This window comes from Siniperca chuatsi, linkage group LG13 (genome assembly GCF_020085105.1).
Source record: "Siniperca chuatsi isolate FFG_IHB_CAS linkage group LG13, ASM2008510v1, whole genome shotgun sequence".
In the NCBI taxonomy this organism is placed as follows: domain Eukaryota; kingdom Metazoa; phylum Chordata; class Actinopteri; order Centrarchiformes; family Sinipercidae; genus Siniperca; species Siniperca chuatsi.
Genome location: NC_058054.1, coordinates 22,185,871 through 22,212,408, shown reverse-complemented (window position 1 = coordinate 22,212,408; position 26,538 = coordinate 22,185,871). Strand labels below are relative to the sequence as shown.

At 40.8% G+C, this 26,538-nt stretch overlaps 4 protein-coding genes across 6 annotated transcripts; 3 read left to right on the top strand and 1 right to left on the bottom strand.

Moving 5' to 3' along the window:
• The first annotated feature begins 114 nt into the window (after positions 1-114).
• rpl37a (ribosomal protein L37a) lies at positions 115-3,004 on the top strand. Its single transcript, XM_044219036.1, has 4 exons — positions 115-264; positions 1,032-1,160; positions 1,383-1,465; positions 2,841-3,004. Exons 1-4 carry the CDS (start codon positions 262-264, stop codon positions 2,902-2,904), a joined length of 279 nt encoding a protein of 92 aa, XP_044074971.1. The 5' UTR covers positions 115-261; the 3' UTR covers positions 2,905-3,004.
• Positions 3,005-5,478: 2,474 nt separating this feature from the next.
• On the top strand, positions 5,479-8,452 carry pecr (peroxisomal trans-2-enoyl-CoA reductase). The gene is made up of 8 exons (XM_044219031.1): positions 5,479-5,654; positions 6,069-6,202; positions 6,331-6,496; positions 6,580-6,661; positions 6,761-6,857; positions 6,943-7,053; positions 7,513-7,624; positions 7,706-8,452. Exons 1-8 carry the CDS (start codon positions 5,543-5,545, stop codon positions 7,786-7,788), a joined length of 897 nt encoding a protein of 298 aa, XP_044074966.1. The 5' UTR covers positions 5,479-5,542; the 3' UTR covers positions 7,789-8,452.
• A 271-nt stretch (positions 8,453-8,723) lies between these two features.
• Positions 8,724-11,110, top strand: ndufb3 (NADH:ubiquinone oxidoreductase subunit B3). Its single transcript, XM_044219037.1, has 3 exons — positions 8,724-8,863; positions 10,635-10,763; positions 10,873-11,110. Exons 2-3 carry the CDS (start codon positions 10,636-10,638, stop codon positions 11,021-11,023), a joined length of 279 nt encoding a protein of 92 aa, XP_044074972.1. The 5' UTR covers positions 8,724-8,863; position 10,635; the 3' UTR covers positions 11,024-11,110.
• A 27-nt stretch (positions 11,111-11,137) lies between these two features.
• Positions 11,138-25,775, bottom strand: LOC122886609 (UDP-glucuronosyltransferase 1A1-like). 3 transcript variants are annotated; one of them, XM_044219002.1, is made up of 10 exons: positions 25,569-25,775; positions 17,460-17,926; positions 16,143-16,206; positions 15,913-16,061; positions 15,364-15,491; positions 12,441-12,534; positions 12,216-12,341; positions 12,049-12,136; positions 11,724-11,943; positions 11,138-11,544 (listed from the first exon to the last, which is right to left on the bottom strand). In XM_044219002.1, exons 1-10 carry the CDS (start codon positions 25,624-25,626, stop codon positions 11,274-11,276), a joined length of 1,665 nt encoding a protein of 554 aa, XP_044074937.1. In that variant the 5' UTR covers positions 25,627-25,775; the 3' UTR covers positions 11,138-11,273. The 3 variants fall into 3 exon arrangements, with proteins under 3 accessions (XP_044074937.1, XP_044074938.1, XP_044074936.1); XM_044219001.1 differs by lacking the exons at positions 11,138-11,544; positions 11,724-11,943; positions 12,049-12,136; ... (4 more) ...; positions 16,143-16,206; positions 17,460-17,926 and adding exons at positions 19,870-20,645; positions 20,825-21,044; positions 21,150-21,237; ... (3 more) ...; positions 23,910-24,058; positions 24,140-24,203 and having other exon boundaries at positions 25,093-25,775; XM_044219003.1 differs by lacking the exons at positions 15,364-15,491; positions 15,913-16,061; positions 16,143-16,206; positions 17,460-17,926; positions 25,569-25,775 and adding an exon at positions 13,985-14,003.
• Between the last annotated feature and the right edge of the window lie 763 nt (positions 25,776-26,538).

Here is a 26,538-nt window from a genome sequence, read left to right as displayed (position 1 = left end):
GCGTCCTTAGTTACAGTCATTTCCTTTATAATTATTGCGTACATGAAGAATTTTTGTTTAGTTAAAAATATGCAGCAGCGACACTACTACTTAGCAAAAGTACTTACTATTTTATACGATTTATAAGAGTAATTTTATTATTATGTTGTAGCATCTGCATTCTGCGAAAACTCAAAGTCCCATAATGCAGCGTGAACGACTGGGTAAATCGCGCCTGCGCGGTAAGCAATCCCTCTTTGGACCTACGTCTCCACTGAAACGATGGTGAGTTCAGAATGTCCCCTTCCTAATCCGCGTCAATCTAACATTTTCTGTGCTATAAATTATAAAAGCACATATTCGGAGGCTTTGTGGTGTCCTTGTTTGTCAGACATGGGGGTTATTTGTGTTGGTTTTGTGATTTTGTCAACAGTAAAAACGATGTTTTCATGTCCTGTTGAGACAGAAATGGCTGCCACCATTGCTGTACTCACTGAATCTCAAGTACCGGGCGGGCTAGTCATATTAGCTTGCTGTCGGTCGCTAAATCCTAAATTCTGTGCAAGTTTAGAGGACCCGCAGTTTTTAAAGTAAAAGAAAGTGGCATGCGTCATGTCTCGATAGCGTTCGCTGTCTCCAAACCTGGTCCAGGATTGTTAGCATGGTTTAGGTGGCTAGCTTTGTGTAAGCTAGCTGGTTACACCAGTGGTGACAGGAGCTCATTCACCCTGGCTCTAAAGTTGTTGTAGCTTACTGGGCCTGGCGTAAAACGTGTGTTGAAACTTGCAGTGATGTGTATCCCCCAATATACATTCGGTTGTCAAAATTTTATCCTCAGAACGTTATTGGTTCTATTTTACTTACAGGGTTATCTAGAGTATTTGGATATCCTGAAAGAACACTGTTCAAGGCACACTTAACCCCTGTAGCAACAGCACTGTGCAAGTTAGGCGGTATCCGTGTCAGTAGTAATAGCTCAGTATATCAGAAGTAGTTACTGCTGGTACACTTGCATTAACGTTGCATCTTAATATATGTATGTTTGTCACCAGGCCAAGCGTACCAAGAAGGTGGGGATCGTTGGTAAATATGGCACGCGTTACGGTGCGTCGCTGAGGAAGATGGTGAAGAAAATTGAAATCTCCCAGCATGCAAAATACACCTGCTCTTTCTGTGGCAAGGTAAGGACAACCCTAAGAATCAGCAAAGGAATGTGCTGTGACAAATTCATGATCTTATGCAGAAAGCAGTGTGCCTATTCAGTGTATGTACTGATGTGAAGGAACACAGGGCAGATGGCAAAGATTTTAATGTTTGGAGTACACATGTTTAGATGTTGTGTCTGGACAAAATGACAAAATACCGGTATGTAACTTATTGATGTGCTAAATTTACATTGACAGACCAAGATGAAGAGGAGGGCTGTTGGTATCTGGCATTGTGGGTCCTGCAGGAAGACGGTGGCTGGAGGCGCCTGGACTTACAAGTAGGTTTCTTTTAGCTTTGCTGTAATTCTACCATCGAGCTCCACCTGGAAACACGTAGGCACCCAAACAAATGGTGGTTGTGGATGTTTACATCCATTATAAAGTCACTTTGTTTTGAAGGCTGCAACTTCTCTTGCTAAACTCCACTACCAACAACGGTATTTTCGCCATCAGCATGCTGTAGTTCTACCTGCAGCTAGGGCTGTGTCTGGGGTCTGTTGCGTTGTTTGACAGTAAGTGGTCAGATCACAGAAGGCAGTGTACCCACGGAGCAAGCAGCCATACAGCTTGTTTCCACTTAGAGAGCTGGAATCACAGGCATCTAAATATAATGTCATTTACTGATTAGCCTGTATAGTCTGTGCGATAAATAATAGGCTACCTGTTCAGAGCTAGATGGTATGGTGGTCGAAGGATCTGTAATAGATCTGTGCAGGGCTTATAGGTGATAATAAATTATTGCCAATAAAATGCTCTTTTCATTACCCAATCACAGCCCAGTTCATTACACCAATAAATCAATCTCTCACAGCCAGACTGCAACTTGTAAACTGAGATTTACCATATGTCTGAAACCAATTACTCAGGAATTGAATTAGCCCACTCAGATTTTCTCAACTATTTAGGCTAGGTTTTATAAATATGAAGCCTGATCCAGCAACTACATGGTACATTTCTTCCCTCAGAATATTTAGAAATTATCATTTAGATTATTTTTGTTGGATATTTTGGGGACGTCTGGCCTTTTCCAGAGCAGCTGCCACATTTTTTTCCATTTAGAAATTGGAAGTAAAGACCGATGACAGCCCATGGAGCAGTGCATTCCAGTTAGATGTAGGAAGGGTTCGGGTCAGTGGCGAGACCTATACATCATCCAGTATGAAGCTTAATTGAAATAAAATAGCCATGTCCTTGCCAGACCACACTATGCAAAGAGATGGTTGAATGGCTTTGCCGATCTACCACAGAGCAGCTAAAATCAACATTATTCCATTGAACAATGTCAGATTGAACCACAAAGCAACTTTTCAGTGCTTTCAAATGATGATTTTCTGTTATTGCAGACAGCTAATTGCCGAAAGCAAAAAATGTCAACACTCCTACACAGGATCGCTTTCTTTTATTTTCATGCAAATGGCCAATAATTAAAAATCACCTGCATGAATAATAAATGGATTTGCACGACTAAGTGGAGCAACACCAAAGTTTTTCTTGACAGTTGTTTTCTAAATTAAGGAAAGACAAGCTCCTGATAAACTGACGTTCTATGATCATGGAAATGTGGTGGATGGGAATCTCTTGCTGTGGAAGTTGGGAGTATTCGTTAAAATGCATACACAAGTATAAGTAATGTGTTTGTTTTGTCTTTTGCAGCACAACTTCCGCTGTCACAGTCAAGTCTGCCATCAGGAGACTGAAGGAGTTGAAGGACCAGTAAACCAAGTGCAATGATCACTGGTGGATTTGGGACTTTTTCTATAATTTAACCGGCCTGGACTTAGCCTCAACATCCAAAAATAAAACGGTCTGGAGCGGAATATTTTTTTGTGTCTTTGTACATCTTTTTTTATAATATAGCAGTAAAATCTAAACTTGTGGGCCATAAGTACAAGAAGATGCCTCACCAAACCTGCATGAAAAAGAAAGTTGCACCATCAAAAACAGTACAACTTAGTACATTTGCTTGTAATGGTGCCACAACATAAGAAAGGGGTTCTTCTTGGCAGTAAAAACCTGCACTGTTTCTTTTAGCAAATTAGCTGAATAACTCAAAGAGTTATGGGTGTTTCACTCCTGATAAGAAAGTTAGAAGTATGCCATATTTTCACCTGTGGACAGTGTTGCAAAGTTAAAGCCTTTGAGTGAAATCTCTTGCTCTGCCACAGTGCCCTTTCCTTTCTTGAATCCCCAGTAAATTAAATAACACCGGAGCAGAAGGTGAAAATATTTCACTGAACGGATCAACAAGGCAACACATGCATGGTTAATTGAAATTTGAAATGGTCATTTGATAAATAGACCGTTTTCACTGCAGATATTTTGACTTGCTATACGTAATGTCATTAATAAAGGCTGCGTTCCATGTATCTGCAGTTTCTTGGCTCTGGTATTGCACATGCTGGCTCACTGTCATGACTTAGGCACACATAAATGTCACTCAGCCTTTATTGATTACGCTTGTGCATTTCCTGCAATGGCTATTCAGAATTTCTGCTGTGAAACAGATGTATTACTAGTTCTATATAGGTCAGCATTTATAGTGCCATATATACTATGTGTTAGAGTGGATTTTTCATGTCATTTTGATGGACTTGTGATGCATTACAGAGACCAAAATGAAACAGGTTAACATGGAGAACACTTAAGTCTGTCATTAATAACGCTTGCTGTATGAATATGAAATATTTTAAATAAGTGCAGAACTTTAAAAAAAAAAAAAAAAAAATCTTACATTGAGCTTTGGCACAGGTGTAAATAGAATCAGAATCCGCTTTATTGGGCATGTATGCATACACATACAAGGAGTTTGACTCTGGTTTTAAGTTGCTTTCAATGTTACACACAGTTCTAAGAACTTTACAGGAAGATAGAAATAAGACAGCCGAAATTAAAGCTCAACATAGGAAATATAAACAACTTATGTACATACAAGTAGGTGTATGTATATATGCATATATACACACAAAAATCAATGACTACAAGTGAAGTGTTTGTAAATTGAAAACAAATACAAATAGTTAAAATAAATATTAAATGGGTAATGTGATAGATTTTATATATATATATATATAGCTATAGCTCGCAGGATTTATATTTGACAATGGCACTACAAATAATATACAAACAATAAAAAAATGACATTAAGATCAATAGAATAAACAAGTTAGAGACAGTGTGCAGGGGTACTACACAAAATGATTTTTTAAAGACTACTGTTTGACATTATGGTGACTGCAAATGGAGAGAATATTTATATCCAGAACAGAGGACACACTCCAAAAGGTCAACTCTATCCTCTGCATTAATCACACAAGAATTTCCAATTCTGCTGCTGCCTTGTTGCAGTATATTCTTGTGTTGTGCATTACTATTACTATATATATATATGTATATATATAAATATATATATATGTGTATGTATATATATATTACAGTATGTACTGTATGTATTTGTACAATCACATTGCTTGTATTTAAACTTGCTTTACAAACATCTAGATATTATATATCATTAGCTTTTAATACGACTGATATATCTATTGTAGCACAAAGGCTCAGCCATCATTTTGGTCTCAGTGCTCATCTTATATCCTGGATCATGGGTTTTCTACCAAGCACAGCACAAGTGAAAGTAGGTGTACAGTTGTCAAACACACTCTTGCCAGCGTTAGATTTACATGAATCTCTCAGAACTCACAGCAGCATTAGTAAAAAGTTGTGTGCGTTGTTCTGTGCTGTGTTGCGTCTTTGCACTAACATTAGTTTCTCACATTGAACTTTTGTACTTTATAAGCACTGCGGGACGATGCTGCGTAGTATCACGTGCTGGTTACTGCGGGTGTCTGCCATGGTGCGGACTGTGTCTTCGGCTGTCCGCTGATTGTTTTGTTTTTGTGTGAGTGTGTGTGACATTTAGTTGTACTAATATATATGTTTAAATCATTCTTTAATCAAATAACGGATTTGCCATTTAGTTTAAGGAATAGCATCACCCGATAAGACTGATAATGAATTGTCTCTGTCTGTAGTATCATAAAAATAGAAGAAAGTCCTTTTTGAGACATTTAAAGCCTCGTAAACTTGGCTGAAAGTCTTTCTCAGTCACATTATATATCCATGACTAAATAAGTAACAATTAAAGTTAAGAAACACATTTTGATCATACAATATTTAGCACAATATAAACATTGTATTAACAAGTACAGTCTATATATGTATTAAGATGAACGAACCTTGTAGAAACAGTTCAGTTCCTGAAGGTGGCAGCGGTTTAACACCAAAGACAACAACTGCCGTAAAATGTCCAGCAGGGGGCGAACTGTCGTGCTATTCCACAGCAGCGTCAAGAAACAAGTATGGCGGTGTCCAGTGTTTTCAGACCGGGCTTGTTCAACCATAAAGTTGCAATAGTAACGGGTGGAGGGACCGGAATCGGTAAAGCTATCTCTGCAGAGCTGCTGGAGCTGGGTGAGTGCTGCGGGGTTGTGGGTCAGGAGACTTTTGAAAAGTTTTAACAGAGCAGACAGTTTGAAGTGAACAGCAGCTGACTGACAACAAGAGCCAAGTGAACTTCGACACAGATAGAAGTCTTTGGCTGTTTAAACCTGACTGTCAGACAAGCAAATACTGTGCAGGCAAGAAAGTGTCAATGTTAATAAATGTTGCCTAACAGTGAAATTCAGTGGAACTCCCAATAGCTTTAAATTGTATCTTTATTTTTGAGAGCACTGTCATCCATATGAAAAATCACACAAGAGCAAGCAGTCAGTGACTCTGACCTGTGGTGACCTCGTTTCCAATAATCACATCACATAACCAAATAACAGCTATTTATTCAGCAGTCGGCTCTCTTTTGCTTACGGCTAACTGTTTTGTCTTCAGGCTGCAGTGTGGTGATCTCCAGTCGAAATGCAGAGAGGTTGGAGGCAGCAGCTCAGGAGATGAGACAGAAACTCCCTCCCTCCAGCCCTGCCTGTGTCACCCCTCTACCATGTAACATCCGAAAAGAGGATGAGGTGGGCCCACACACACACACACACACACACACACACACACACCTTCAGCCTCTGAAACTGCTTCATGTTGTCAGCGCATGATCGCCGGATTTCATTGTGGCATCTGGTTTTGATTCCCTGTGCGGCAGGTGAAGGCCCTTGTATCGTCAGTGCTGAAGCAGTACGGCAGGATAGACTTTCTGGTGAACAATGGAGGAGGTCAGTTCAGCAGCCCAGCAGAACACATGTCCTCTAAAGGTTGGAAAGCCGTTATAGACACCAACCTGACTGGAACCTTCCACTGCTGCCAGGAGGGTAAGATGCAGACAGCTAACACTGGTGCAGTTTCTGTTTGGTAAAGCGCTCAGCGTGACTGTGTTGCTGTTGGATCCACACAGTATACACTGCATGGATGAAACAGCACGGAGGTGTGATCGTCAACATCATTGCTGACATGTGGAAAGGCTTCCCAGGCATGGCGTAAGCAGCGCCGCCCACCAAATTCCCACATAAATTTACAACTCACACACACTCTTTTCCCAATTTCTGGAAACACACTATATCTCCTCTCCCTGACAGCCACACAGGAGCAGCGAGGGCAGCAGTGGACAACCTAACAAAGAGTCTGGCCATCGAGTGGGCAGCCTCAGGAGTCAGAGTCAACGCCGTTGCACCTGTAAGTACAAGTCATGGGTTAACGCACAAGCAGTGTCTTTTAAATTATGTAGTCATTTCAAGTCTGTGCATTTGTCTGGTTGCAGGGCACAATCTTTTCCAAAACTGCAATGGAGAACTACAAGGAGCTTGGACCAAATCTCTTCAAGATGTCTGTTCCATTTAGCCCTGCAAAGAGGCTGGGAGTACCAGAAGAGGTGTGTGACTACGTAGTGACACCCACAAATACCTTGAGGAAAGGCACTTGTGAAACTCAGAGCAGCTTTGTTATATTTAAAAAGTATTTTACCCATGCATTGCAGTGTTCTTGGAAGTAATACACATGCAGAACAATATGAAAATATCCGTTGTTAACAAAGTCCCTATTTATACATCCAAAGGTCCTTGCTATACTTTGCTAAAGTAAATACACAAACAGTTGTTATCAATGCCACAGTATCTGTTTATTTAAGAAACATCACCTCTTTAGATGTCCGTCCCATTCAACTGCATGATAAAGGGAAGTCAAAGTGAACTGTTACTCTGAAAATACTTGGTAATCGACAACAATAGATACAGAGTTTGTGCTGTGTGTCTGTGGCTTTGTTGCATTGTCACGGACAGCAGTGATTTTTCTCTGTGGGTTTTTTTTTTTTTTTTTGTGGTTGTATGTTCAGATCTCATCAGCAGTGTGTTTCCTGCTCTCTCCTGGTGCCTCCTACATCTCTGGAGCCACCCTGAGGGTTGATGCAGGACAGAGTCTGTACCACTCCATGTGGGAGATACCCAGTACGTAGATCTAACGCATCCTATACACATACTATACAGTATACTGTATATTATACGAAATTCTTGTGTATTTGTCTCCAGACCACAGTGCATGGCCTAAAGCTCCAGAGGGGGAGAACCTGGACGCTCTGAAGGACCTGCTCAACCCACAAAGCAAACTCTAATTCCCTTTTGTGACATAGTCTGAGCCCAATGCGTAAACACACGCACACGCACGCGTGCTTGGCCAACGAGCATCATGGACATCGAGCTGTATCAGGCACCACGAGCACTGTCAAAGAAACAAGAAACTATGGTGGCCTGGTTATACGATGGTGTGATTTATTATGCAAGTCATGTACATAATTGTATGTAATTAATCCTGGATATATTTTCCAATGCCTTTGTAAGTTGGTAAGTAAACATACAGTACTTTAGAACTCAATTGCTACAAAGTCCTTAACAAATGGAGACAAAAGTCATAAATAACAACAAAACATAGACCCAAATCAACAAATATAAATAATTTCAGGAAAATGGCAATGATTTTTTTAAAATTTGCACTGATTTAGTGTCTCTGATGCTGTTTCAAAGTCAGGATCTACAATGTCAAAAACACGATCACCTTTAGTGTTTAACCTGGACCTTGGACTAGGCTCCTACAGTGATGAGAGAGAACAGCATCTCTTTTTCAAACCCCTCTTTTCTTTCTTTTTTTTTTACAGGGGCCTGATCATGTAATTCTTTGTAAGTCTAAGATTGCCTTGCATTGACTGTCTTTGATGTACAGTTATGATATACGCTAATTGTTACTTTTAACATTGGATAATAAAAGACTAATAAAATGTTTTTTGTCATTAAATGTATATCTGTGGATGCAATAAGTATTTATACTAGGATCAAATTTTGTGATCCCTTGTGATCCGGAACAGCAATAAATATTTAGAGTATACATATGGATTAATAAGGATTGTATATTGTTAATATTGTATATTATAATGCTGAGACAGCTACTGCCTCACAGTTTACATAAATGAACAAACTGATATTACAACAATAAATAAACGTATAGTTGTACTTGTATAGATGCACGAAAGGGCTGTACTGCTATTATTTTAGTTTGCAGTAGAGAAAAATATCAAAACGCCCTCTCGCAGACGCACTGGTACTTTGTCCCGAATGCTGTACCGTAATTGTGCCGTAAGACAACGTTAGCTGTCGCAACCTTTAGTCCAGCAACAGAGGTCACAACAAACTCAGGTACAGTGTGTTTTTTAAAATACAATTTAAAATTTTTGACGCATCTTTTGCTGCTTTTTCATAGTGGGTGACAACACTATATTTACACTTATGTAGGTGTAGATAATGCGTCTTAGAACAAATGCTGTAATTTTATTTATCTAGCGAGAGAACGTCGCTACTTAGCTAAGTTAACGTAATGCTAGCTGAGGAAACGCTGTCTACCTTTGCTAAACAGCGGTTTGTCTACACTTTGACTTAATCAGCATTTGGATTCATTATGTACGATGGGATCGTTTATTTTAGGTAGGCGAGTTAGATAAGTAATCAATGACAGTGACTGGATTAAGATAGTCATTGATAATTTAAGGCATGTGTCAAATCAAATGCTCAACGTTTAACACCAGTGAGCTTTAGCAGAGTTAATGTCAGTAGGGCAGCGACAAGTTTGTTTCTTTGGGTATTTATTAGGAACAGTACACATTTAACAACACCGACATTATAAAAACATCAATATAATTGTTCCAGGGTTTGCGTGACAGCTAGTTTGGACCCATGGTTTCAACACAACTATAACAAATAAACAGTAACATTACACCTAATAATGTGGCATTTATTAAAATACAGAATTTTATTCACAAAAGTTTGTGATTACACTTTTTTCTTTGTTATACAAGGTAAAAAGAATAAGGCCAGTTTAAAATACTCTGTATGATACTGTATAACATTGGTGGTTGTAATTAGGTATGTGTCCAATACTTTGATTACAAAAGTGATTGATTTAGCTTTAGTGTGGGAACCTAGGTTTAGGGCCAACTTGTGAAGCAATATTAAAATAGCCAGAATCATTGCATTTACAGTTTGTGGCACCTAGTGGGAGTTAAGTCTTGCTCAGAAAAATTGACTGTTTTTTCCCTTAAAAGGTAGACATGAGACTTAAACAGAGCCAGCCCAAGATACTTAAAATTATCCTAGTTTTTCTCCATTTACTTCCACGTCAGATAATAGTCCTGAGAAAGCTAAAATTACAAAAAATATGTGTAGAGCCAGCGTAATGTGGAGAGACTGGTGTATCAAAATAGACAGCAACCATGCATACAGGCCAGCTCAATGACTTCCATAAGGACAGGTACTAAATACCTCAACCTCAACTAGTTTTTCATATGTCTCTGCTCACACATTGAGCATTAAAATTTATTTAGATGTAAAATGAAGTTGTGTATCTTTACAAGGGGATTACAGCATTGTTGTTGAATGTGTACTAAGCTGGCATTTGTGCCTCATGTAATCATAGTTTTAATGTATGAGCCTTTTGCACAGATGATTACATTTACATGACAGAAATAAGCTGCAACTTTGGTCAAAATAAAAACAGAGTAGAACAGGAGATACTCGGCACTTTGATCACCAAAACTTTGTTTGTTTGCCTTCACAGAAACAACATTTTTACCCAATTTCCAAGTTACATGTACACTTACTAGACGTAAACAAAGATGGAAACCAAAGAGTAAGCAGGTATCACTTGTAGGTTGGAATATATGTTGTGGTTCAGGTGTGGAAATGCTGGTTTTGCAATGGTTTAAAACTTCACTGTACATCAGAGGAAATATGTTCTCGTATTTTCACTTTGCTTTAATTCTGAGAAACACTATTGCTTATTTCTGTGACTGCAGATGTATCTCAGTTTAAAAACAGATAATATGAGAGGCACAAAATTAGGTGTCTACCAGTGAGCGAAGGGGTACATAAAAAAAAAAACACTGCCAACTTGCATGTATCTATCTGTTTTCAGTATGGGAGGTGACCACGGCCACAACAAGATGTCCATGCCAGACTGGCGGCAGTGGAAGACGGAGGGAACACCACTGGAGTTCACACAGCAGAGGCTGGCAGCCAGGGGCCTCAAGGATCCGTGGGCACGGTCAGTATTTATACCTACATGACATATAGCTGATATTTTAGTAATTCTTATTCCTGACCCTGCTCCCTATCTTTCTCTCCTGTAACTGTCACACTCTCTCTGTCTGCAGAAACGAGGCTTGGAGATACTCAGGCGGCTTCGCTCGTGCTGTGACTCTGTCTGATGTGCTGCTGAGAGGATTCAAGTGGGGCTTTGCTGCCTTTACTGTTGCTCTGGCTGTAGAGTACGCCCTGTTCCCACCAAAGAAGGGTGGCCACTAATGCTCATTATTGTCCCTCATGCCCAGTCCATAATGGAGTCTAATAATATTCTGTATTTTCTGTTTATTAAATGTCTTTTTGATCATCTCATCGCTTCCCTTATTTTTCCTACACCCTACACCCTGTCACACCTTTAAACCATAACCAAGTTTACTTTTCTGTATTTTACATTTTAATGATAATGATAAGTTTTTAATCTCCCTTAACAGACAGTGTTGTTGCTGAGATGAAGGTGCAAATGTAGCACAAGTCAGTCCTGCTTCCTCCTTCTGCTCAGCTTCCAGAGGCATAGTTTCAAGCATTTTACTGTCACTATTACAAAAACCAGCACTGCAGTAGCCAGTAGCACTACTACATCCAGGCAGTAGTACTGGAGCCAGTTGAGGTCATGGACAGCAGGTCTGAGATGTTTTGCCCCTTTGTGCCGCATCACAAATTCTGTCCAGTACACTGAAAGGTCGAGTGGGTCAACTGGTCGGTCTTTATGGAGAGCTGACAGCTTCTGCACATTCTCTCTATACCTGGATGTAAACAGATTGACAGCAAGAGTTACAGAGAGAATACAGCATTGAAGTGAAGTAGATAGTATGAAAAGCAGATTCCAAATATTCTTTCATATTTTCAGCACCAAGATTTAAGGAGCTTCTTTTTAATGACACAACTGACAACCACATTGTGAGTGACCTTCTGACCGCCTCACCTGGGGTCATTGATGACCTCATTCAGTGCCTGGAGAAGGCTTTCTGTAGTGATCGAAAAAATATCCAGCACGACCCCCGCTCCTCTGCTCGCCATCCTCTGCGCGTTGTCAGGCTGGTCCCCCGAAATTGGCACCATCACCATGGGAACAGCGTGACACAGTCCCTCAAAGATACCATGTGAGCCAGCGTGAGTGATGAAAGCCCGAGCTCCAGGATGCACTAACACACACAAAGATGTCAGATGTTATAGTATGCGACACATCGTCGGGCAGTTTCGAGTAGTGTGCTTCACATTTCAGGATGTGTAGCAGTGGATTTACACACCTAGTAGGTCATTCTGAGGCACCCATTGCATCATCTTCACATTTTCTGGGACATTGTCGGGAACTTGCCCAGTGTACCTCCATATTACCTATCAAAAGTGTTTTAAAAGTGTCATTCATTGCTTTGATGTGTGTTTTTAAAATGCATTTTCATATATGTTCCTCTACCTTCTGTGGAATCCGTCTGAAGGCTTCTAGGAAGATGGAGGTTGTCTCTTCTGGCAGATCTGACACCAGGGTGCCCAGAGTGAACACTACAAACCCATGCTCTCCTGACACCCAGGACTCCAAATCCTACAAAAACACACACACTCTCACAGTAGGGTCTGGCATTCATCTCTCTTTATCTATCTCCATCTCCCTGCATTAAAATCCTAAACACATGGGCCTTACTTCAGGCAGAGGATTTCTCACGTTGCAGTTGATTCCGCCAACTAGTATGATATTAGGCATGAGAGGGCGTGGCAACTCCAGTGTGAAGTCAATCCTGTTTGAACACAGTATCACAATCGTAGAAAAGGTTTCAGTTGTAGTCATCTGGACACTGTTTTCCAGAATCAAGACGTTTCGGCTCCCATCCGGAAGTCATTCTCAATTGTGAAAAAATGGGACGGGAACTAGAAATTTAAGCTACTCTGTGTTACATAAGCCCTGAATCTACCTGAGTATCTGTTAATAGCTAGTTTCACCTGAAAGTGACCTAATTGTTTCCAAGATGGCCCAGTAATCAGTAATCAGGCCTATTGTTTTCTGGCTGCACCTCCCTCATCACTGTTAAGTACCTGATTAGCATGTGATTGGCGTGACCAAGGTGTTAATACACTGTGATAGACTTTGGGCAGATTTAATCTCAGACCACCATTTCTGTTCAAAGAGGGGTTCTCTTTTTTCACAAAAATGGCTTCCTTGACACCCCGTTCAAACCAACTCTTCTCTCTACTTAGAATCTTCACCTCGCTGTCTTCAAATGTGTGGTTTGTAGCTTTAGACAGAAACTTGTTCATCCTAAGGACAAGTTGCCCACACAAAAACAGAGCAATGTAGTCTACTCCATTCAGTGCAGTGAGGAAAACTGCAAAGAACGGTACATAGGTGAGACCAAACAGCCACTTCACAAAAGACTTTATCAGCACAGACGACACGCTAACTCAGGATTACAGAGCGCCGTGCATTTGCATCTAAAGCTACAAACCCCACATTTGAAGAAAGAGAGGTGAAGATTCTAAGTAGAGATCACAGTGTGTTAACACCTTGGTCACGCCAATCACATGCTAATCAGGTACTTACAATTGAGAATGACTTCCGGATGGGAGCCGAAACATCTTGATTCTGAAAACAGTGTCCAGATGACTACGACTGAAATCTTTTCTACGATAGAACACTCCTGGACGAATGAGGGGCTACACCGTTTCACAGTATCACAATATATGAATATGAGACAGAATACTTTTTTTCAGTGTGATTTAGCAGCATGAAACAGCAACAACAGTAAAATTACCTTTGCATTCTATCCCTCCCCTGTTTATTAGTGTAATATGTATTAAGACACTAAGTTCTGTCTTCAATGGACCAACCAGACCTTGAACCTGATTGTACAGAGAAAGTTGCTGCCCATTTTTGGGGGGGAGATAGAGAGCGTTCCTCAAATTACATCAGATCCACGACATCACCTTCAACAATAATCTTGCTTCCTTCACCCAGTTTGAAACTACTAACAAATCATCCGCCTGCATTTTAGATACTATCCCAACTAAGTTTTTAAAAGAGGTAATTTTATCTTTTATTCTAGTGATTATTAACAGCTCTCTGACTCAGCTCAGTCCTTGTGCTTTTAGATTTAAGTGCTGCCTTCGACACGATTGATCCCTCTGTTCTCTTGCACCGTCTCAAATGTGGATTGTCTGCGGAGAACAGCTCTACAACTCCTATGTTCTTACCTCACAAATCGAACTTTCTCTGTTGTTGTAGAAAATGCCTGTTCTTCAGTTGCTCATTTTAATTGCGGTGTTCCTCAAGGGTCCAGTCTTGGGCCTCTTGTGTTCAGTATACGTGCTTCCTGTCAGCCAGATCATTCAAAACCATCACTTTTATGCGGACGACACTCAGTTATATGTCCCCCTCAGTCCAGTAACTCTAGCAGTTTAGAAAATCTCCTTACCTGGATGTCACAAAACTGAAAAATGTAATGACGAAAACGAATGCAAACTCTACCAGCCTGGTTCACAGCAAGCTCCACTCCCTTACTCAAAATATGAAGCAACATCTTGGCATAATATTTGATGCAGATCTCTGTTTTGATGCTCAAGTAAAGAATGTTGTTCAGTCATGCTTCTTTCAGCTCAAAAAATTCTCTAAAATATGTTATTTTTAGTCTCCGTCCGATTTACATAAAGTTCAACTCAACTCAACTCAACTTTATTTATAAAGCACTTTCAACACCACAAGTGGAACCAAAGTGCTGTACACAAAATATAAAAAAGAAACAGAAAAAACAGAAAACAAACATATGACATACCTACAAAGCATTGTCAAAAGCTAAAGAAAACAAATAAATTTGCATGCTTTTATTTCTACTTGCCTGGACTACTGTAATGCACTTTATGCTGGGATCAGGCAGAGCTCCCTTCACTTCACTGGACTGGTGCAGAACGCTGCTGCCCAAATTATAACAGGCACAAAGAAATATGAACACTTGCCTCCTGTCTTAGCCCACTTACACTGGCTGCCCGTTTTTTCCCCATATTGATTTTAAAATGTTGTAATCACTTTTAAAGCGTTAAATGGCCTTGCTCCAAATTATATAAAAGGACTTATTGACTACCTATGTGCCTGGGCCTTTTCTGAGATCAGTGGATGCAGCTCTGGTTGTTCCTAGATCCCAGTGTGACTAAAGGTTTGCTGCCCTTTGCTGCCCGAGCCCCCAGACTGTGGAACACTCCACCTACTGAAAACAGACAAGCTACATCATTAGCATTTTTTAAATCCCTTCTTAAAACTTTCATTTATAGGAAAGCGTTTATGAATATTTAATACAGTGCTGGATTTTATCTCCCTCTTTTATCTTCTTGCCATTTTACAATTTTAACATTCTTTTATTCTCCAGTGTTTTTATGTTGTTTGATCCTTTTGTTGTTTTTATTGTTGTTTTTATCTGCTGTTTTTTTTCTGTAAAGCACTTTGTAACCTTGTTAAGAAAAGTGCTATAAAACTTAAGTTTATTATTATAAGTTTATTATGTGTACTTCTACATAGGACAATTTAGGTTGAGGTGTATTCGTCTCCCAAAATATCAATATACAACCTTTGTTCACGTTACCTCAGCAGCCAGATAGCAGAGTCTGACAGCACTTCAGCTATGCCCACCTCCTCTCCCAGGAACTGATAGGCTATGTGGTCAAAGTGCCAATACAGCAGTCGGCATAGCAGCGGCTCCAGTAAAGCCACCTGCAGGTCAGAGGCGTCACAGAATAATAAACAAAAGCACAAAGTAAGGCATTAGTGCTTGGCAAAGGAGTTGAATTTCAGTTATGTAAGTTACATTTTACCAGTGCTGTTAGGAGGTCCAACTTTAACTGGGCCATCATGGCCTACATGACTTTTAATGGACAGTAAAGTAAGGAGACAGACACTAAGGGGTTCTGCTACATTGCCAAACTGAACAGCATGCCAACATCTCAGAAATACCTGACTATTTCTGTAGAATTATGTGACAAATAGTGAAAGAAATGAGAAATATGAAGTAGAGGGATTAGTTTGGTCGATGCAGAATCTGTGGTTTACTTAATAAAGCGGAGTAGAGTTCATTTTACATAGCCATCCTTCATTGCATGCACCTGTCCATGCATATCCGGCCATAAGTGCTCACCAAAGTGTTGAAAGCTCTTTCCTTGAAGCTCATTCTGTCTGTGTATCCGGTGAAGAAGCGAGGCACATATGAGGGCGGGGAGGGGCAGCCTGCAGACTTCATATCCAAGGAACATGGAATTCCCCTCAGCATATTAATTGTCGGGATACCTGAAAATGATTTAGGGATGGCTGGTGAGAATATCTGCAAATGTATAAGAACACAGATAATCCAAGTGTGGCAGGACTCACCTAATTTCCAAGCTATTAACGAGCCTGTGGGCACCACGGGGTCTGTTAAGACGGCATCAAACTTCTGCAGAGTGAAAAGATGCAAAAGAAAAATAGGAGAAGGAGATGAATCAGTTTGCACTAATGAAGCACCTTTCCTTCTACTTACAAACACTGATTAACATACAGTACCGTCCTTCTTTCTAATCAAAAACATACAGTATGATGAACTAATAAAATCAGAATAAGAAATACTTTATTGATCCCTGAGGGGAAACTCTTTTGTTACAGCAGCTCACTATCACGTCAGTGCACACAGGGATAGGAGTTCTAAGCAAATCAAAATATAATACACTATAATACAGGTAAGATAAATTAAATAAAAAGTGGATATAAGTATAAATTAAAATAAGTGTAAAGTACAAAGTGGATTTACCGGTTGATGATAAGTATGTACGGTATAATAATACAATGTAATAATACAAGTAGTAAGTAATAGTGTGTGAACTGTCAAGTTAAGTTAAGTGTAGCTTATTAAGATGATTATGAGACAGTGGATATTGCACAGCAGTAATAGAAGTATGAATAAATATCAATAAATAGGAAATTTTAAATTGAAAACAGTATATTACACAGCAGTATTAACACAGAATATTGCACAATTATTTCAAGTATTGCAGTGATGTTAATGATCCAATGTCCAGTTTAGTGACTTAGGGTCATATAGACTAACACTTAGAGGGAGGAGTTAAAGAGTCTGATGGCCACAGGCAGGAATGACTTCCTGTGGCGCTCTGTGGTGCATTTTGAGGGGATGAGTCTTTCGCTGAAGATACTCCTTTGTTTGACCAGCACGTCATGGAGTGGGTGGGAGACACTGTCCAAGATGGCATGTAGTTTGGCCAGCATCCTCCTCTCTGACACCACCGACAGAGAGTCCAGCTCCACCCCCACAATGTCACTGGCCTTACGGATCAGTTTGTTGAGTCTGGCCAGTGACATTGTGGGGGTGGAGCTGGACTCTCTCAGATTAAACCAGTGGTTTTTAACCTTTTTGGACCCCTTGTAAAAAAATTCTGTCTGGTTGGGGCAGAGACATTTTCCCTGTAAACGTATCACAAGTATTTGAGGCCCATAGGGGTAAAATTTTGCAAAAAAAGCAAAGATTAAAGAAAAGTAAAAAAAATACAATAAAAAGAACACAAATTTGTGTAGCACAACCTCTCCCATAAATCATCTCACGACCCCTCAGATTTTCCTTGTGACCTTTTGGAGGGGTCCGACCCCTAGGTTGGGAACCACGGGACTAAAATACCTAATCAACCTATTTGTACTCACCTGCTGTGCCAGATGTGAGATGAGACTGGCATTGAACAGCAGGCTCTCAGCAGTAGTGTGGATGAAGCCTATAATTCTCTGGATCTGTGTGAATTGTTTCCTTATCTTGTCCGTGAAAGATTTTTGCAATACATCCTTGTGTGAGGACATGACAGAATCAATATAAGCCTTGTCATAAGGAACAGGATAGGTCACAGTGTCGTAGTGTTTCCCTGGACCCATCCGTACGCTGACCTCTGGTATCACCACGGTGACCCGGTGTCCACGGCGACCCATTTCTTGGACAACAGCCTTTATATCCACCCAGTGGCTCCCATCCATAGGTACCACTAGCAAGTTTCCCAAGAAACCTGAAGGAGCAGTGTGACTTGCAGGAATGGCGTTTGTGGCTTCAGTCTCTTCTGTCTTCACCTTCTTCTCTGGCCTGGAGTTCTCTGCCACAGACCCCCTTGTCTTTTCTACAGCACCATTCACCTGCAGATCCATGTTTAGCAGCAGGAACACAAACACTGCTGCTTTCCACATAGTTCTCTGTTTCCTCTGTGTCCACAGAGAAAAAGGTGGGCAAAGAAAACGTCCCCTTCTCTGTACTTTGAATGCTCCTGTAAACAACTCCCTCCCTTCAGGCTCCTCTGTCTGGGTTGTTGAAATTCGCAGAGTTGTGTGTGTTCAATGTCCTCACTTATACAAGAGTGACAATTGCGTTAATGGTTACTACCAAAAGTGGGGAATAATGGGATTACTACAGTGAATATAAACACACCGTCTGGCAAAACACTGCCGTTTGAAGAGGTCAAAACTCAAGCAACACTTGTTGCAATTGTATCAGAGACAGACAGACAGCAATATAAACACATGTCAAAGTACTCAAAACCACCTCTGTGGTAGTTCCCGCTACAGGAGGTGTCTCCAGGACCACATTTTGCCATGATGACACACACACATACACATATTTACCTAATGTCTTAGAGTGACGGGAATGATTGGAACTGGAATACAGTGATCGGCAAATTTAAACGAATGTGGGCCAGGGGCGTAAAGCAGGGGGGCCAATGGCACCTTCCCTACTTCTGAGCCCCCTACTTCTGGCACTCTTGCTCGGAACACACCGATGACACACACTCAGACTCACAAGGTGAAAACAATACCAGCCACGCTGTCGCGGCTGGTAAAAATCTGAATATCTTATTTACAACGCTGAGTGTCGTCCTTCACTGCCTCATCCTCTGAACAGCACAGGATGGCAAGTGTAACACACAAGCTGCAAGAAGTACACTGCCCCTCTGAACTTACTGATACTTTGTATCACATAAGCATCATCTCACATCCCATTCGCTATTCGACTCGCTACTTCAGGCTGCGGCCGACAGTACACATGGTCTATCATTTGTTCGTGAAAATCTTGATATTGATAAGGGGACAATGGCATGGCTGGATAGCTATCTAGTCTTGTTGTTAAACATCCTGTCGAATTATATTTGCTGTCTGTCCTGTCAACCGTACGCAATGTTGCTGACTTTGAATCTTGCTAACATAATGTTAGCTTTCTGGCTCATAGCTGAGCCAAAGGGTTCTATGAGCTGAGCGGACTAGAAATATCTCCCGCAGCCAAGTTGTATCTAAGGTCCGTCCTCTTTTCTGCAGTAGTGAACAACATTAAGAACCTTATGGGATGGTAATGATTGTTCCAAGTATTAGTCAGACCCTCAGGTGTCACCAGGGAACTGAGTTATGGCTTGTGAAAAACGTTAGATTTTGATTGCAAAGCGCATGAAAATATAAATGAATGGTCTTAATTTTTTTTCTTTGGCAAGTGACCGTGGTGTAATCAGGAATTAATGGACTCTGCAGAGCCAACAGTCTGACACGCTGGCCTCCACGTCATCCATTAATTCCTGATAATGAACACCTTGACGGGCATCATCCCTTACTTAACCTTTTTAAAATATTTCCATTGGTCCAGTTTCAATTAACACAAATAATATTTCATTTGGACATTAATCCATATGTTCAGGGATGGTACTAAACTGCATGTGTACTTGCACAAAACATTTTATATGCTTTCTGATGTCACAAGAAAGTATATCAAGTAGACTACTGTAGTGTAAACCCCTTTACCTGCTCTGCATTGTCATACAGTCCTGTCCATACCATAGACTCTATGGTCCATACACTGAGCTGAGCCTTTTACATGGAAAGACAATAATCCCTCTCACCAAAAGTGTTGTGAGACATGATACAGTTCCTGAAACTTCTATAAAGAGAAAACTGAGTCCTGAGGTTTTGTAATATGACACCCATGCCAATCAAGCCGGTGTCTCTGATCCAGTAGTTAGAACATGTAAATGCAGTGGGGTGACAGGGCGGTCATGAGATCTATCTACAAGGATGAATAAGCAACCAACAATTGTTTTCTGGTATTTTGATCACTTGTAATTGTGTTTGGAAATTAGCCTACAACATCAATCATTTGTGGCCATACCTTGTGGAGGGGGCCTGAGTCAAAATCGACCTCAAAAAGCTGAATTATTTTAGTTTATTTAGGGCCTTTTGACTTGTCATAGTGGGAAAATCACTGGTGTTACTAATAACATTATTGGTGGTTCTGTTCTATATAAGTGTCTCATTAAGCCATGACAGTAAACAAGCATGCACTATACCAGGACCCTGAAACGGAAGCAGCTAAATGGAATTCAGTCATCATTCATTTTATTATTTACACCTGTATTTTCTGTTTATTAAATGTCTTTTTGATCATCTTATCGCTTCCCTTATTTTTCCTACACCCTGTCACACCTTTAAACCATAACCAAGTTTACTTTTCTGTATTTTACATTTTAATGATAATGATAAGTTTTTAATCTCCCTTAACAGACAGTGTTGTTGCTGAGATGAAGGTGCAAATGTAGCACAAGTCAGTCCTGCTTCCTCTTCCTGCTCAGCTTCCAGAGGCATAGTTTCAAGCATTTTACTGTCACTATTACAAAAACCAGCACTGCAGTAGCCAGTAGCACTACTACATCCAGGCAGTAGTACTGGAGCCAGTTGAGGTCATGGACAGCAGGTCTGAGATGTTTTGCCCCTTTGTGCCGCATCACAAATTCTGTCCAGTACACTGAAAGGTCGAGTGGGTCAACTGGTCGGTCTTTATGGAGAGCTGACAGCTTCTGCACATTCTCTCTATACCTGGATGTAAACAGATTGACAGCAAGAGTTACAGAGAGAATACAACATTGAAGTGAAGTAGATAGTATGAAAAGCAGATTCCAAATATTCTTTCATATTTTCAGCACCAAGATTTAAGGAGCTTCTTTTTAATGACACAACTGACAACCACATTGTGAGCGACCTTCTGACCGCCTCACCTGGGGTCATTGATGACCTCATTCAGTGCCTGGAGAAGGCTTTCTGTAGTGATCGAAAAAATATCCAGCACGACTCCCGCTCCTCTGCTCGCCAACCTCTGCGCGTTGTCAGGCTGGTCCCCCGAAATTGGCACCATCACCATGGGAACAGCGTGACACAGTCCCTCAAAGAGACCATGTGAGCCAGCGTGAGTGATGAAAGCCCGAGCTCCAGGATGCGCTAACACACACAAAGATGTCAGATGTTATAGTATGCGACACATCGTCGGGCAGTTTCGAGTAGTGTGCTTCACATTTCAGGATGTGTAGCAGTGGATTTACACACCTAGTAGGTCATTCTGAGGCACCCATTGCATCATCTTCACATTTTCTGGGACATTTTTGGGAACTTGCCCAGTGTACCTCCATATTACCTATCAAAAGTGTTTTAAAAGTGTCATTCATTGCTTTGATGTGTGTTTTTAAAATGCATTTTCATATATGTTCCTCTACCTTCTGTGGAATCCGTCTGAAGGCTTCTAGGAAGATGGAGGTTGTCTCTTCTGGCAGATCTGACACCATGGTGCCCAGAGTGAACACTACAAACCCATGCTCTCCTGACACCCAGGACTCCAAATCCTACAAACACACACACACACACACACACACAGTAGGGTCTGGCATTCATCTCTCTTTATCTATCTCCATCTCCCTGCATTAAAATCCTAAATACATGGGCCTTACTTCAGGCAGAGGATTTCTCACGTTGCAGTTGATTCCGCCAACTAGCACGATATTAGGCATGAGAGGGCGTGGCAACTCCAGTGTGAAGTCAATCCTGTTTGAACACAGTATCACAATATTTATGTGAATATGAGATAGAATCTTTTTTTCAGTGTGATTTAGCAGCATGAAACAGCGACAACAGTAAAATTACCTTTGCATTCTATCCCTCCCCTGTTTATTGGTGTAATATGTATTAAGACACTCAGTTCTGTCCTCAATGGACCAACCAGACCTTGAACCTGATTGTACAGAGAAAGTTGCTGCCCATTTTTGGGGGGGAGATAGAGAGCGTTCCTCAAATTACATCAGATCCACGACATCACCTTCAACAATAATCTTGCTTCCTTCACCCAGTTTGAAACTACTAACAAATCATCCGCCTGCATTTTAGATACTATCCCAACTAAGTTTTTAAAAGAGGTAATTTTAACTTTTATTCTAGTGATTATTAACAGCTCTCTGACTCAGCTCAGTCCTTGTGCTTTTAGATTTAAGTGCTGCCTTCGACACGATTGATCCCTCTGTTCTCTTGCACCGTCTCAAATGTGGATGGTCTGCGGAGAACAGCTTTACAACTCCTATGTTCTTACCTCACAAATCGAACTTTCTCTGTTGTTGTAGAAAATGCCTGTTCTTCAGTTGCTCATTTTAATTGCGGTGTTCCTCAAGGGTCCAGTCTTGGGCCTCTTGTGTTCAGTATACGTGCTGTTATGCGGACGACACTCAGTTATATGTCCCCCTCAGTCCAGTAACTCTAGCAGTTTAGAAAATCTCCTTGCCTGGATGTCACAAAACTTTAAAAAATGTAATGACGATAAATCTGAGATCATAGCCATTGGTCCAGCAAAGCTCCGCTCCCTTACTCAAAATATGAAGCAACATCTTGGCATAATATTTGATGCAGATCTCTGTTTTGTTGCTCAAGTAAAGAATGTTGTTCAGTCATGCTTCTTTCAGCTCAAAAAATTCTCTAAAATATGTTCTTTTTAGTCTCCGTCCGATTTACATAAAGTTGCATGCTTTTATTTTTTCTCACCTGGACTACTGTAATGCACTTTATGCTGGGATCAGGCAGAGCTCCCTTCACTTCACTGGACTGGTGCAGAACACTGCTGCCCAAATTATAACAGGCACAAAGAAATATGAACACTTGCCTCCTGTCTTAGCCCACTTACACTGCCTGCCCGTTTTTTTTTTCCATATTGATTTTAAAATGTTGTAATCACTTTTAAAGCGTTAAATGGCCTTGCTCCAAATTATATAAAAGGACTTATTGACTACCTATGTGCGTGGGCCTTTTCTGAGATCAGTGGATGCAGCTCTGGTTGTTCCTAGATCCCGGTTTGTGACTAAAGGTTTGCTGCCCTTTGCTGCCCGAGCCCCCAGACTGTGGAACACTCCACCTACTGAAAACAGACAAGCTACATCATTAGAATCTTTTAAATCCCTTCTTAAAACATTCCTTTATAGGAAAGCGTTTATGAATATTTAATTCAGTGCTGGATTTTATCTTCCTACTCTTGCCATTTTACAATTTTATCTTTATTTTATCCTCCAGTGTTTTTATGTTGTTTGATCCTTTTGTTGTTTTTATTGTTGTTTTTATCTGCTGTTTTTTTTCTGTAAAGCACTTTGTAACCTTGTTAAGAAAAGTGCTATAAAACTTAAGTTTATTATTATAAGTTTATTATGTGTACTTCTACATAGGACAATTTAGGCTGAGGTGTATTCGTCTCCCAAAATATCAATATACAACCTTTGTTCACGTTACCTCAGCAGCCAGATAGCAGAGTCTGACAGCACTTCAGCTATGCCCACCTCCTCTCCCAGGAACTGATAGGCTATGTGGTCAAAGTGCCAATACAGCAGTCGGCATAGCAGCGGCTCCAGTAAAGCCACCTGCAGGTCAGAGGCGTCACAGAACAATAAACAAAAGCACAAAGTAAGGCATTAGTGCTTGGCAAAGGAGTTGAATTTCAGTTATGTAAGTTACATTTTACCAGTGCTGTTAGGAGGTCCAACTTTAACTGGGCCATCATGGCCTACATGACTTTTAATGGACAGTAAAGTAAGGAGACAGACACTAAGGGGTTCTGCTACATTGCCAAACTGAACAGCATGCCAACATCTCAGAAATACCTGACTATTTCTGTAGAATTATGTGACAAATAGTGAAAGAAATGAGAAATATGAAGTAGAGGGATTAGTTTGGTCGATGCAGAATCTGTGGTTTACTTAATAAAGCAGAGTAGAGTTTATTTTACATAGCCATCCTTCATTGCATGCACCTGTCCATGCATATCCGGCCATAAGTGCTCACCAAAGTGTTGAAAGCTCTCTCCTTGAAGCTCATTCTGTCTGTGTATCCGGTGAAGAAGCGAGGCACATATGAGGGCGGGGAGGGGCAGCCTGCAGACTTCATATCCAAGGAACATGGAATTCCCCTCAGCAAATTAATAGTCGGGATACCTGAAAATGATTTAGGGATGGCTGGTGAGAATATCTGCAGATGTATAAGAACACAGATAATCCAAGTGTGGCAAGACTCACCTAATTTCCGAGCTATTAACGAGCCTGTGGGCACCATGGGGTCTGTTAAGACGGCATCAAACTTCTGCAGAGTGAAAAGATGCAAAAGAAAAATAGGAGAAGGAGATGAATCTTCAACAGTTTGCAAAATGAAGCACCTTTCCTTCTACTTACAATCACTGTTTTTGCATTAACATACAGTACCGTCCTTCTTTCTAATCAAAAACATACAGTATGATGAACTTATGAAACACAATGCACTGTCAAAGATTAAACCAGTGGTTTTTAACCTTTTTGGACCCCTTACAAAAAATGCTGTCTGGTTGGGACATTTTCCCTGTAAACGTATCACATGGTTTCATTGAAATAAGTATTTTAGGCCCATAGGGGTAAAATTCTCCAATATTTTGAAAAAAAAAGCAAAGATTAGGGAGAAGTAAAAAAAAAAAAAAAGGACACAAATTTGTGTAGCAGAACCTTGTTTATTTTTTCTCTCCCATTAATCATCTCACAACCCCTAGGTTGGGAGCCACAGGACTAAAATAATTTTATATAAAGTAGATAACTACCTCCATCCCAACCAGCTACAACAGTAAAATGCTACTTGCACTGATGCATCAGCATTAACAATCTAAGAATGTCATAAATAATAATGTATCCATCACAGGGGCCATTTTTCTGCAGAACCTTTTGACACTTTAAGTACATTTTTGCAGTACTTTCACATAAGTTAAGAATACTTCTTCTACCACTGTCCCAACCTCAGTAGATACAGAGATTGTACACAAGGACAGGAACACTTTACAATACCATACAATCCAATATAGCAACAGTCTCAAGAAGTAGTTCAAGAGTAGTAGACACAGTCTAAGTAAATGCCTCACAAATTCAGTATAAAGTGCAGGGCTATTGTATTGAATTTTATTTGATTTTACACCTTATCCTGATGTTGTGTTCAACCTATTTGTACTCACCTGCTGTGCCAGATGTGAGATGAGACTGGCATTGAACAGCAGGCTCTCAGCAGTAGTGTGGATGAAGCCTGTAATTCTCTGGATCTGTGTGAATCGTTTCCTTATCTTGTCCGTGAAAGACTGTGCAGATTTTTGCAATACATCCTTGTGTGTGGATATGACAGAATCAATATAAGCCTTGTCATAAGGAACAGGATAGGTCACAGTGTCGTAGTGTTTCCCTGGACCCATCCGTATGCTGACCTCTGGTATCACCACAGTGACCCGGTGTCCACGGCGACCCATTTCTTGGACAACAGCCTTTATACCCACCCAGTGGCTCCCATCCATAGGTACCACTAGCAAGTTTCCCAAGAAACCTGAAGGAGCAGTGTGACTTGCAGGAATGGCGTTTGTGGCTTCAGTCTCTTCTGTCTTCACCTTCTTCTCTGGCCTGGAGTTCTCTGCCACAGACCCCCTTGTCTTTTCTACAGCACCATTCACCTGCAGATCCATGTTTAGCAGCAGGAACACAAACACTGCTGCTTTCCACATAGTTCTCTGTTTCCTCTGTGTCCACAGCACACTGAATCCAACACAGAGAAATAGGTGGGCAAAGAAAACGTCCCCTTCTCTGTACTTTGGTTGCACCTGTAAACAACTCCCTCCCTTCAGGCTCCTCTGTCTGGGTTGTTGAAATTCCTCTGTGAATTAGCAGAGTTGTGTGTTCAAAGTCCTCACTTATACAAGAGTGACAATTGCGTTAATGATTACTGCCAAAAGTGGGGAATAATGGGATTACTACAGTGAATATAAACACACCGTCTGGCAAAACACTGCCGTTTGAAGAGGTCAAAACTCAAGCAACACTTGTTGCAATTGTATCAGAGACAGACAGACAGCAATATAAACACATGTCAAAGTACTCAAAACCGCCTCTGTGGTAGTTCCCGCTACAGGAGTTGTCTCCAGGACCACATTTTGCCATGATGACACACACACATACACATATTAACCTAATGTCTTAGAGTGACGGGAATGATTGGAACTGGAATACAGTGATCGGCAAATTTAAACGAATGTGGGCCAGGGGCGTAAAGCGGGGGTGGGCCAATGGCACCTTCCCTACTTCTGAGCCCTCTACTTCTGGCACTCTTGCTCGGAACACACCCATCTTCAAACTCAGCCTTCATTTTGATCTCAGCTACACACCTGTAAAGTTTCATGAATGCATCTTGCACGGTTGTGATGCTATCGCGATGACAAAATCTGTCCACAGACATGTAAACACAGGAGGTGTCTCCAGGAGCACGTTTTGCCGCGATGACACACACTCAGACTCACAAGGTGAAAACAATACCAGCCACGCTGTCGCGGCTGGAAAAAATGAATGCTGAATAACTTATTTACAACGCTGAGTGTCGTCCTTCACTGCCTCATCCTCTGAACAGCACAGGATGGCAAGTG

Excerpts from the sequence above, each read along its gene's own strand:
- pecr (XM_044219031.1), top strand. The coding sequence starts at position 5,543 with ATGGCGGTGTCCAGTGTTTTCAGACCGGGCTTGTTCAACCATAAAGTT. Across the intron at positions 5,655-6,068 it reads TGCAGAGCTGCTGGAGCTGG|GCTGCAGTGTGGTGATCTCC; the intron begins GTGAGTGCTGCG and ends TTTTGTCTTCAG. Across the intron at positions 6,203-6,330 it reads ACATCCGAAAAGAGGATGAG|GTGAAGGCCCTTGTATCGTC; the intron begins GTGGGCCCACAC and ends CCTGTGCGGCAG.
- LOC122886609 (XM_044219001.1), bottom strand. The coding sequence starts at position 25,626 with ATGTGGAAAGCAGCAGTGTTTGTGTTCCTGCTGCTAAACATGGATCTG. Across the intron at positions 23,489-23,909 it reads AGAGAGCTTTCAACACTTTG|GTGGCTTTACTGGAGCCGCT; the intron begins GTGAGCACTTAT and ends TCTGACCTGCAG. Across the intron at positions 20,646-20,824 it reads GAGGTCATCAATGACCCCAG|GTATAGAGAGAATGTGCAGA; the intron begins GTGAGGCGGTCA and ends GTTTACATCCAG.
- rpl37a (XM_044219036.1), top strand. Across the intron at positions 1,161-1,382 it reads CCTGCTCTTTCTGTGGCAAG|ACCAAGATGAAGAGGAGGGC; the intron begins GTAAGGACAACC and ends TTACATTGACAG. Across the intron at positions 1,466-2,840 it reads GGAGGCGCCTGGACTTACAA|CACAACTTCCGCTGTCACAG; the intron begins GTAGGTTTCTTT and ends TGTCTTTTGCAG.
- ndufb3 (XM_044219037.1), top strand. The coding sequence starts at position 10,636 with ATGGGAGGTGACCACGGCCACAACAAGATGTCCATGCCAGACTGGCGG. Across the intron at positions 10,764-10,872 it reads CTCAAGGATCCGTGGGCACG|AAACGAGGCTTGGAGATACT; the intron begins GTCAGTATTTAT and ends CTCTGTCTGCAG.